The 12,500-nt window shown below is 39.8% G+C and overlaps 2 protein-coding genes and 1 long non-coding RNA gene across 4 annotated transcripts in view; 1 reads left to right on the forward strand and 2 right to left on the reverse strand.

Annotated features, from left to right (window-relative positions):
* ndufb2 (NADH:ubiquinone oxidoreductase subunit B2) overlaps positions 1-4,454 on the reverse strand; it is a 10,539-nt gene extending 6,085 nt beyond the window's left edge. Inside the window, exon 1 of the mRNA XM_058416707.1 lies at positions 4,272-4,454. Within this exon, the coding sequence (XP_058272690.1) occupies positions 4,272-4,444 (173 nt within the window). The 5' untranslated portion in view covers positions 4,445-4,454. The remainder of the gene's footprint in view (positions 1-4,271) is intronic.
* A 936-nt stretch (positions 4,455-5,390) lies between these two features.
* Positions 5,391-8,425, reverse strand: LOC131369839 (uncharacterized). Its single transcript, XR_009207340.1, has 2 exons — positions 7,342-8,425; positions 5,391-7,186 (listed from the first exon to the last, which is right to left on the reverse strand). It is a non-coding gene; the product is annotated as an uncharacterized LOC131369839 (long non-coding RNA).
* Positions 8,426-9,139: 714 nt separating this feature from the next.
* Positions 9,140-12,500, forward strand: part of kmt2e (lysine (K)-specific methyltransferase 2E) — a 50,099-nt gene continuing 46,738 nt past the window's right edge. For both annotated transcript variants that reach the window (XM_058417139.1, XM_058417140.1), the window contains exon 1: positions 9,140-9,399. The gene's annotated coding sequence lies outside the window, so the exon portion shown is untranslated. The remainder of the gene's footprint in view (positions 9,400-12,500) is intronic.

Raw genomic sequence — 12,500 nt, forward strand, 5'->3', positions numbered from 1 at the left:
GAAATAATATCACAATATAATAAATAGCAATAATAGTAATAATATATATGTAATAATAATAATAATATAATAATAATAATAATATATATAATAATATGTATATAATAATAAATAATAAAATATAAAGAAAAGAAATATGTGTAAATATATAAATAATAATATAAATAATAATATGTAAATAATATGTATGTAATAATAATAATATTAATAATATAAAGAAAAAGAAAAATATTAATATGTAAATAATGTGTATAATGTGTATGAAAAAAGAAAAAATAATAAAAGACATGTGTGTGTGTGTGTGTGTGTGTGTGTGTGTAGAAAAATGTGTGTGGTGAAATGTGTGTGTGAGTGTGTGTGAAGAAGAAGAAGGTAGTGGTGTGTGTGAAGGCTGTGTGTGTGTTGTGTGTGTGTGGTGGCCAGTGTTGTGTGTGTGTGGTGTGGCCAGTGGTGTGTGTGTGAGAGAAGAAGGCCAGTAGGTTTTGTGTGTGTGTGTGTGTGAGGTATTGTGGTTGTGTGTGAAGAGGTATTGTGTGTGAGTGTGTGTGAAGAAGAAGGCTGTGTGGTGTTGTGTGAGAGTATTGGTGTGAAGAAGAAGGTGTGTTGTGTGGCAGTGTGAAGAGTGTGAGAAGAGTGTGGCTTGTGGAGTAGTGTGCAGCCAGGGTAGTGTGTGTGTGTGTGTGTGTGAAGGGTGTGTGTGGTGAAAGAGATGTGTGTGTAGAAGATGTGTGTGCGTTGTGTGTGTGAGTGTGTGTGTATTGTGTGTGAGGAAGATGTGTGTGTGGGATGTGTGTGAGTGTGTGTGTGGGTGTGTGTGTGGGTGTGTGTGTGAGAGGTGTGTGTGAGGTGTGGCGTGGGTGTGTGTGTGAGAGAGGGTGTGTGGCTGAGCCAGTGTGTGGGGCAGTGTGGTGAGGGTGTGTGTGTGAGTGTGTGGCGTGAGGCGTGTGAGTGTGTGTGGTGGCCAGTGTGGTGTGTGTGAGTGTGTGTGTGAGTGTGTGTGTGTAGATGTGTGTGTGAGAGTGTGTGTGAAGGTGTGTGTGTGAAGGGGTGTGTGTGTGGGTGTGTGTGTAGTGATGTGGCTGGGTGGTGTGGTGTGAAGGGTATTGTTTGAAGAAGAAGACATTGGCCGTGAAGGAGGCCCATTGTGAAGAAAGGCCGTGAAGAAGAAAGAAAGTGACGAGAAAGAGTGACAGTGACAGAAAATGCCCAGTAACGTTATAATATAAAATATATATATAAATATATAAATAAATATATATAAATAATAATATATAAATAATAATAATAATAGTTTAATAAAAATAAATATAATAAAAAATAAATAATAATAATAATATGTTAATATGTGTAAATATATGTATAATAATAATATAATAATAAAATATGTGTGTGAAAGTATTAATAATAATAAATAATATGTAAAAAATGTAATATTAATAGTGTAGAAAAATAATGTGTAATAATAATGTGTAGTGTGTGTGTATGTGTGTAGTAATGTAGTGTGTGTGTGAAATGTGTGTGTGAAGAAAGAGTGTGTGTGAAGAGTGGTTGGCTGAGTGTGTGAAGAAAGGTGTGTGTGTGTGTGTGGTATTGTGTGTGAAGTGTGTGTGTGAAGTGTGTGTGTGGCTGGGCCATGTGTGTGTGGTGAGGAGTGGGACAGTGAGTAGTGTGGTGTGTGTGAAAGAGTGAGTGTAGTGGGTGGGGCGTGTGTGTGTGGCCCAGAAGGAGTGTGTGTGAAGAAAATTGTGTGTGTGGGGAGTGTGTGTGTGTGTGAGGGAGTGAAAGAAAGAAAGGTGAGTAGTGGTGGCGTGTGTGGTAGTAGTGTGAAGTGTGTGTGTGAAAGGCCTGTGTGTGAGGTAGTAGAAGCCCCCTGTGTGTCAGTATTGTTGTAAATAATAATAATATAGAAAAATATAATAAAAAAGAAAAAGTATATTAATAATAAATATGTAATAATAATAATAAGCAATATATGTAAATATGTATGTAAAGAAATATAATAAATGTATGTGTAAGTAATATGTAGAAATGTGTGATGGACATGAAGAAAGTAGGCTAAGCAGAAAGAGTGTGTGTGTGTGTGTGTGTGTGTGTGTGTGTGTGTGGCATGTGTGTGTTGTGAAGAGAAGAAAGGTATTGTGTGTGTGAGAAGAGAAAGGGCTGGTAGAAGGTAGTGTTGTGTGTGTGAAGAAGGTATTGTGTGTGAGAGGGAAGGGCCATTGTGTGTGAAGGGTGTGTGAAGAAGGTATTGGTGTGAGAGAAGAGTGTGTGTGGTGAAAGGTAGGACAGTGGCAGAAAGGGCTGGGGTGACCCGTGGGAAGAGTGTGTGTGTGTAGTGAAAGTATTGAGGTATTGTGTGGAGTGAGTATTGTGTGTGGTGGACGACCCAGAAGAAGTGAGTGTGTGTAGTGTAGTATTATTTGAGGGCGTGTGTGAAGAGTACCCAGTGGGTGTGTGTGAGATATGTATGTAAATAATAATATGTAAGTAATAAATATGAAATAAGAATATGTGTAATAAGAGTGTGTATATGTAGAAATAGAATGTGTGTATGTAGTAGTAATGTGTATGTAGAAATATGTGTGTATGTGAAAAGAAAGAGTAATGTGTGTGTAGAAGGCCAGCATGTGTGTGTGGCAGTGTGTGTGAAGAAAACCAGTAATATGTGAAAGAAAGAGTGTGTGTGGTGTGTGTGTGAAGAAAGGCTGTGTGTGTGAAGAGAGCTATGTGTGAAGAGATGTGCTGGTGTGGTGAAAGTGGACAGTGCAAGGCTGGGCCAGTGTGGCTGTGTGTGTGTGTGAAAGAGTGTGTGTGTGGCTGTGTGTGAGGTGTGTGTGTCAGAGGGTGTGTGTGTGAAGGTGTGTGTGAAGAGTGTGTGTGAAAGGTATTGTGGTGACTGTGAAGAGTATTATTGTGTGTGGGAGTGTGTGTGTGGTGGGGTGGTTTTGGCCAGGAGTAATGTGGTGAAGCCTTGTAGTGGTATTGAGTGTGTGTGGGTATTCCAGAAGTATTGAAAAGTGGGTGAAAGTAGTAATGTGTGTGGCGTGTGTGTGGGGCGTGTGTGTGTGTAAGAAGTGTGTGTGTGTGTGAAAAGGTGACGGCCATGTGTCTGTGTGTGTGTGGTGGCGTGTGTAAGCTGTGGGTGTATGGGACCGGGTGTGTGTGTGTGGGTGGCGTTTGGGGTGTGTGTGGGGTGTGTGTGTGTGTGTGTGAGTGGGCATGTGTGTCCTGTGTGTGTGTGGGGCTGTGTGTGTGTGAGTGTGTGTGTGTAGTGTGTGTGTGTGTGGTGTGTGTGTGTGAAGTGTGTGTGTGTGTGTGTGAAGGAAGGAGTGTGTGAAGGGTGTGTGTGAAAGGATGTGTGTGTGAAGAGAGGACATGTGTGTGAAAGGTGGCCTTTTTTGGGGTGGCGTGGGGTGTTGTGTGTTGTGTGAAGGATGGTGGTGTGTGGGGTGAGTGGTGGTGAGAAGGTGTTAGTGGTTTGGTGACATGGGCCAGAGAAAGGTGTGGTATTGTGGGTGGTACCAGAAGAAAGAGTGTTAGTAGGCTATTGTGTGTGTCAGAGAAGGCCAATGTGTGTGTGGGCAGAATATCTGCATGCACGCATCTCATTGCACACACACACTCTCTCACACATACACACACTCACACACTCTCTCTCTCACACATACACACACACTCTCTCTCTCTCACACACATACACACACACTCTCTCTCTCTCACACATACACACACTCTCTCTCTCTCTCTCTCACACACATACACACACTCTCTCTCTCTCACACATACACACACTCACACACACTCTCTCTCTCTCACACATACACACACTCACACACACTCTCTCTCTCTCACACATACACACACTCACACACACACTCTCTCTCTCTCTCTCTCTCTCTCTCACACATACACACACTCTCTCTCTCTCTCTCACACACACACATACACACACTCACACACACACTCTCTCTCTCTCACACATACACACACACTTTCTCTCTCTCTCACACACACACACACACACACACTCACTCACTCTCACACACAGACTTTTATTCCTGTTCTACATCAGTGTGTTGTGTGTTCTACGTTATTTCACACACATGATATCCTGTGCGCGTGCGTGTGTTAATATATGAATCTGCTCGAGGTTAAGAACGGCTCGTGAGAGTTACCAGCTGTGACGTCACTGCACTCTTGCGGTCCAGTTTCTGCTTAGCCTGTTAGCATAGTTAGCTTAGCATCATATAAACCCGCACTTTATCACTTACTTCCTTATGAAGCTGTGCTGAGGTCCGCGTCTGACCAGCTGCACTCCTGCCCTGAGGACACTCACTGTCCTCCCCAGAGCCGACATTTTAACAAAAACACACAGAAAGCGGACCGTCAACAAAATGTCACCTTCCGTTCGTGCCCGCTGTTTGGAGTCACACGCACTGCGCATGCACGAAAACCAGCACATGCGCACTGCAAGACGTTCGCACTGACTCGAAACCTGCTGAAATAACTTGTTTTTAAAAAACCCTGTTACTTGTATTTACGTAAATTATTATTAATATTTGCTTCATCAAATGTTAAAAGCGTTAAAATACACAGGAATAGCTGAAAACTATCGGTTTAAGCACGTGCTAATAACACGGACTGTGATTGGTTGAGTATTTAACTGTGGTGACATTTCTGTCCACCAGAGGGCGACAGAATTCATTATTTTCCCCCGTAAATAAATATTTATTTAGTCAGAGTACACCTGTAATCATCTTTAATCAACTCTTTATTTTCTCAACTTTTGTCAACTTAGCTTTTAGCCAGCAGAAGGAACTCAAAGAACCCAGAGAACTCCTGCACAGAGAACTCCGAGAACTATATATATATAATATATTGTGTATAATATATTGTACTATATTATTATTTATGTCTATATTATATTTATATTATATACACACTTTTATATATTTTTTTTATATACACATATTTGTATATGTATGTCCAATACACAATCGGCTTTACATAACTATTGGTGTTTGTTTTTCATAATTTATCATGTCTTTAATTTCTACTAAGATCATTTTTATTCTTCCTATATCCACTTTTTTTGTCCACACACTTTACTCTATATTCTTCTTCTTTTAAATGTAGGACAGTCGTAATAAGCATCTCACTACATGTTTTACTGTGTATGATTTTGTATGTGACAAATAAAATTTGAATTTGAACTCCTACACAGAGAACCTAGAGAACCCAGAGAACTCCTACACAGAGTTTGTGGAGCTCAGGAGGTGAAGCTGAGATTCAGATGATTTTCTTTATCTAGAATAAATGATCTTGGATCAGCTGATCTGATCTTCTGTGTGTCTCTGTATACAGGATACAGGAAATAAGAGAGACAGAAACACGTGTTATAAAGCGTTTATTTTTCCTTTACTGCGTTATCGTTCACACACACAGAGAAAACACACAGAATATTTTCTCCCAGTTACTGAAATGTGATGGAGGTAAAGTGTGTAATATTTGCTGAGTGGAATCAGCAGTCAGTGGGGTCAGTGGAAAGGTCAGAGGTGTCAGAGATCTGTGAGAAAATAAAGTACACACACACACACACACACACACACACACACACACAGAGTCCAGGATTTCCCACGGACATGTTCACTTTAAAACCTTAAAAAAAAATCAGATTTCAATATTTAATAAACATTAAAGCAGGAAATACACTGTTTAATCAGAGCAGAAAATAAATACTCCTCAATCTAAAAAACACACACACTCTCTCTCACACACACACAAACACACACACAGTATTTATTTTAGAAAACACTCCTCAATCTAAATAACCCACACAGAGTGGACCTGGTGTGTGTTTGTCGGTCGGTCGACGGAAACCGAGGTAAACGACAGAGCAGCAAAAGTTTCAGAACTCTGATTTAAACCCAGAACAGGAAGTTCCCTCCCACTGAGCACTTCCTCCTGACTCTGACCTCAGCTGGAGAGAGAGGTGTCAGAGGATTTGCTTCAGCACACACACAATAATCAGGGCTTTCACTTACAAATACTACAGGACTCCTGCTGAAGGAGAAGAGATCTTCAGACCGGTCATTTACACTAAACAGACTTTAAATTCAATCTCAGGAGTAAAAGTTTTAACCTAACGCTCAGCATGTAAATAAACTCAAAGTAAACTTCCTGCAATTTTAACTCATTGTAAACAATATACTTATAAACACTTAATATTAAAAATGTTTATTAAAAAATAAAAAGTAAAAGAGTTGTAACGTCTTTGCTTTACATTTCTACCGGAACTGTGATCTGTGTTCTGATTGGCTGATCACACTTCCGGGTGTACTTTCTAGAACACAACCGATATTGACGCGCGCGCGCACGCAGGACGGTTAAAACCGTTGGAGCGCAAACACACCGCGACGTCACGCTACTTCCGGCAAGCGGATGCGACTAGCGAGAGCGGGCTTCCTTTTTCAGCCTTTGTGTTTAGCCAAAAGAAAGCGCAAGGTAAAAAACCAAACTCTGAAACAACTCGGCGGTGTAATCCATCACATCAACGGCCGCCATTTTCTGGGACAAAGCTGGCCACACCCACCTCACTCATCTGCCACAGATTTAAAAATCCATAACAAGTAAAGGTTTTAGGCGATTTTAAAACCTTAATATTTTAGCAACTCCACTTAAACACGTCATTTTTAAATCCCTCACATCTTTAACCACTCGTGTCCCGCTTTTAACGGTGACTGAACAGTGTAAAGAGCGTCATTTTTAAATGGCGTCCAGTCTCTGCGCTATTTTGTTCTCCCCCCACCCACGTTCTTCTCGCGCCGGGATTGGCTGGACGCTTCACACGCTGCTCGCTGATTGGACAGCTGAGAAGTCGTTCACATGGCAACGACAAAAGCGGAACGGAGCTTTTTAGAGCCATCGTCGCGTAATTTTGTTTTAAACAATTATGCCCACTTAAAGTGATATATAGATAAACTGTAATATTAACAGTATAGCGTTAGTGTAATATGTAAGATTTCGTGTTTACGTTTCGAAGCCAAGGTTTCGGGAACGTAAATAGCCTCGCTATCTGCATCGCGCATGCGCAGTTCCCCGTCGAATCTCCGGGTGCGCCTCTCTCCCCTCGCAGCTCCCGACCCTGCCCACATACGGGTATGTGTGACGTCATCACAAAGCCAACCTTGTTGTCCGTGAAAGGAGAACAATAAAAAAAGAAAGTGGCCATTACTGCTCAAGGGCAACGTCGTGTTTAATCAATTAAAAGGCACAAACTTTATCAGGTGGGGTTAAATGAAAAGACAAGTTTCATTACATTAAAATAAGCTATAAGAAAACCTTAATCGACGTTGAAAGGAAAAAAAAATAGTTTCCAGTGTTTTGTCGTTCATCCAGAAAACGGCAATATCCGTAGATCTAAAGAAAAAACCGTCGTTGAAAACGTTAATTTGTTTAAATTAATCCTTATTTAGATTTTTAAAAAGTCGAAAATCCAGTACTGCTTTGTTCACAAGTCCCTCTCTGTCGACGTCTTTCTCTGCCTTCGTCTCGCTATTTTCACCTTCAACATTGTTGGGCATTACATCACCGCCCGAGCTGCACGGCGCATGCGTGCTCCCCCTCCCCCCTCGCTTAATGAATGCGCATGCGCAAACCAATTTTGCGCTCAGCGGATGCAGATTCATTTATACTATCTTACTCAATAAGAATATTTAATTCGATTACATGCATTGTGAGTTTCCAGCATCCACCGAGCATTAGAGTTTACTATGATCAGTTTACGCTTTACTGCATTCTTATCCGGATATAAAACCGTGCTTTACATACTTTCACCGCTGTTATAATGCACACATTGCAGTAACGTTATAGAAATAACACACTGTTAAGATGTTTCATTTCTTCAGCCAGATGTTGGCTTTAATGTGATCTGGTCCATTTCCCCCCACTCCAGTTCGGTTATAAAGACAGTGTGCTTGTATAAGGCAGGTTATATAACACAGATAACACAACCTCCCCCTGTTTGGGTCTCACTGAGGTGCACTTCAGTCCAAACAGCTCTTTACAGAGGAAAACTACTACTACTACATTCAGGAGGAACAGGGAAAGGAAACGCTCCAGCTGGAATTCAACTTCCTCCTTGTAAAGCCATAAAAAAAGTCATTCACATCCTTGTTATATGGAGTGTAAAGTGTAAACAAGACCTACTGCCTGGATTTGTAGCTCATACAGTGAAGATGTCCATCAGGTTTCAGGAAGTTCATGGCTTTTCAAACACCTGTATGTTAAAACTTTGCCAGCATGGATATCACGTGATTTAGGATTCCGTTTCCAAAGTTTTTAGACGTTCGCATTTTTAAAAAACACAGGCTTCTCATTGACGAGAATAAGAGTGAGTGACAAAATAGGAAAATATAAGCTATCAAACAGGAAATGACATAAGAGCTATATAAAAGTATTTGAAACATTTTATTTTAAAATATTTTTATGTATCACAAGCTTTTATTTTGGTTTGTGATTTGAAAAACATCTATTTGTCCACTTGTTTTTGAAGTATATCAACATGATATTACATGAATATAATCATATATCATACTAAACATCTGAACAGTGCCAGTTATTTATTTATAGGCTTGTGTTGACAATTCAGCTAGGATCCAATGCATTTGTCTGTAATATCAAACCATATTATCACCATGAATTGTATGTTTTTGCACATTCCTGTAATTTTCTTGATGATTTAACTCGTGGGCTTCAGTAATAAACAGGAATAAAATGTTCAATTTGGTGCAAAGCTGTTGCAATGTTTTTTTATTTTAGCACCAAATCATGTTATTTCTACAACAAAAACAGCCTTGAGGTGTTAACAAATCCAACTTTCTAACATTTTAGGAATGTATTTACCCCAAGAAACAGAGGCTAAACCAGACAAACGGAGTGTAAATGGTGCAGTATTTATTGATATTGATGCTGCTGCTGCTGTCGCCATTGAACGAACTCCGCTTCCCCCTCCGTAGCCCCTGCTAGTGCGCGCGGGAAACCCCTGAGAAAGGCGAAGGCGGCGGACGTCATGACGGAGAAGGGCGTGATTAGCTCGAGTGGGCGTGGTTTTCAAAAGAGGGGCGGGGTTACGGCAGTTCTGCCAAGGCCGCCATTTTTTGCACAGGATTGAAGGGATCCGGGGGAAAAAAATTAAGAGGGTCAAAAACTGACCTAAAACTACAATTCGAGTTTTAAAAAGCGTCAGGGTTCACGAGATTAAATCATAAAGGAGCCGGAAAGGCAGGTAGTGTCAGTTTTCGGCGTTTTGAAACCTCTTTTCTTCAACACATCCGCAGTGGAGAGTATTGTTTTGGTCCTGGTCTCCATTCAAGGCTATTACAGTGGACATTGATACAGGTAGGGGCTTTTATTTCCCATTAAAACCTGCACCTCTCTGGATGTGGCTCACTCAAATGGCTTGTTTTTATCAGGTTACACCTAAAGCTTGTTGGCTAACATGAACTGACCCCTTAGCTGAAGTCAACATGTCTGTGTGTGCATGCTAGAGATATACAGCTGGTGTAAGGGTTTAATGGGCACGTTTCTGCTGGATCTCACTGTGTGTGTGTGATTTTAAGATCTGTGCTGCTTATTTAGGTGAGAGAAATTCCTCATATGGTTGTATTTTGGCTGAGAATGGGGCTGGCAGATAGCCAGTGGTGTCACAGCTAAGCTGGCTAGTCCTGTAAGCCCCCTGGAAATAGTCATTTATGTGCAAGCTTTCTGTCTTTTTTTATCATTATTTATTTTCTCTAAACCTTGTATTTGAGGGGTTTATTTTATTTTTCCTTAAAATAAAAGTTTAGAAACAACAACAAAGCTGTTAGAAAGATGAAGGTGGTTTTTAGAACACCAATGTATTCATTTGACTACATATAAATCTCCAGAATCAAAATAGGACAGATGTATAGATATTGCTTGAATAATAATGATGCACATAGCTGTGCACTAATCAGAATAAATTACACCTATTCCAAATAAGTCTTAATCTAGTGTGTATACATGTACATGTGTATATATAGCATTGCTAGCATATAGCATAGCACAACCTTTTCACAATAGTACATTACACACACACACAGTGTTATAGGGAAACTACAAAAAAAAGAGAGGGGGATAGAGGCAGATAATAATGTTTCAGTTTAATTTATACAATAAATCCACACGGTTCTGTAAAGGACAGTTTATTGGCTCTCTGACTCGTTTATATGAATCTGATATTGTTTATAAATGTTAAAACATTGGGTGTGTTGTTGGAGCAGGAACACACACACACACACACACTGAATCCATGTGGAGTGGAAATAATAAACACCCCAGTGGAAAGGGGTGTTTATTCCATTCTCATTCAGTGTGTAAATCATTCATGCTTTATAACGTTTATAAATGTGTGTGTAACATTCATTTGAGGTTTAAACGGCTGAACTGTTTTTAAGGCTGTGATCAGTAAAAGGTGATTGTAGGAGAGTGTATAAACACACACACGCACAGAGGATTTAAGGTTGAATTGCTGAAATTTGATGTAATTTGGGCTGAGCTTTCCCCTTCTTCTATTAGAAACTCTTTACATAGATCATAATGACTATCTTATAATATCATCCTAATCTGATAAATATTAAAGTTTAACCTTGTTTTAACTCCAGCTTCATTAATACCAATAGTACATCTGTTATCTCTGAATATTTGTTTTATTATTATGGAAACCATTGGAGGGAAATTTTTTTACCTCAGAATATAAAAATCGAACCAAAAATGTAGCTATAGATTTCATTTAATTCAATAAATAAACATAAAAATGTAATTAAATCAAATCCATCACATCACTTCATCAACCTTAAGCGCAGATTTAACTCAAACTCGAACTTTTTAAACATTTTTTTACGACTTTATGGTGAATAACGCAGAACAGCGTGTTTATAAATACGTTATAACATTTCTTTTTCGGTGGCACGAGCGTAATTCAATCCGCGACCTCGATGCGTACGTATTAACGCTAGCTTGTTAGCATGAAGCTGTTAGCTAGCAGTATTATTATAGCTAGCCGTCAGATTTAAGCCGCATCACTAGTCATACATGTGCATTAGTGTAGCAGTAAAAAGGTAAAACGTCGAAATTCGGATGAAGAAAACGATTTAAATACGATATCATCTTTCCGAGAAAAAAACAAGTTAGCTCGCGAGCTACCTAGCTAGCTTAGCACACTCTGGGGTTTTTTTTTTGTTAGCGCTCTGACTAGCTGCCGTCGTCGTCAGCAAAGCTTTTCAGCACAGCTCGAGCCAAAGCAAAGTGATTTTTAAGGATTAAACCTGTTTATATTCCCATTAAAAAATCTATGTTGAGAGAAAAAAAGGGGGGAAAAATTTAAGGAGGAGGAAGAGAGAAATAAAAACGTTCGACGGCGTTGTTTATGTGTCGCTGATGTTACATGAAAATGGCGGAGGCGCTGTTGGTAAAACGCGGGGGAAATCCCAAATGGCGCGTATAGGGCACTACGTAGGGCGAACGAAAGGCTTTATGTCATAGACTGTGTAGTGTACTAAAATAGAGAGCGAGGTGGTATTTGGGATTGATCCAATCTCTTGAATCCCCTGTTTGGTAATGCCTTCAATCCCTCCACACCCCGCGGTTAGATTAGCCGCAGCCCTGTTTAGGTTAAAAAATACACGCGTTTTAAACTATTTTACTTTTTTATTATTGTTCAAAAATATCTTCTAATGCGCATTAAATAAACCTCCTGTCATCGTAGGTGCAGTTGGAGCGAGATAAAACGGTGTAATGTGCAATAAAATACCCTGTACAAACACAGCGCGTATCAAATGACATGTATTTTTATATATATATATATATATATATATATATATATATATATATATATTATGAGAGTCATTAAATATAAAATGAAAATAAAATGATATCTCATATTTCTTCTAAAGGTCTGGAAAAGCATGGGGCTTTAAATAGATCTGTTTCAAAGAAGCATTTTTCCCCCCCCCCCCCCCCCCCCCCAAAAAAAAAAAAACATTGTCTTAATCCGTATCACTTTACACTGTTATAAATAAATTAGACCTGGTTCCTGTGTGAAAGATTATTATTTTTCACTTGGGTAAAAAGCGTGTATTTTATCTTATTTCCTGCACTAATATGACGTCTTAATGCTTATCGCATTTCCTGTGGCGTTTTTGCCAGAATATGTGATGTGAGGAGACTGCACAGCATCATCAGGTCCAGGGTTTAGATTAGACGAGGATTTAGTAATAATAATAACGATGTGGATAAGAAACGAGGAAGAATCCTGTTTGCGTCCACCCCACGGTCTCGTATCTGACCCCCTGGACCTGTACCGCCACCCAGGATGGCGTTCGGCTGAACCGCAGGCCCAGATTTTCTCCTGTCCGAGTTACATAAAGCCATAAATATGCGGCACTTTGTGGATAGAACAATAGGGGGATTTATTGCGG

Source organism: Hemibagrus wyckioides, linkage group LG19 (assembly GCF_019097595.1).
Source record: "Hemibagrus wyckioides isolate EC202008001 linkage group LG19, SWU_Hwy_1.0, whole genome shotgun sequence".
Classification (NCBI taxonomy): Eukaryota; Metazoa; Chordata; class Actinopteri; order Siluriformes; family Bagridae; genus Hemibagrus; species Hemibagrus wyckioides.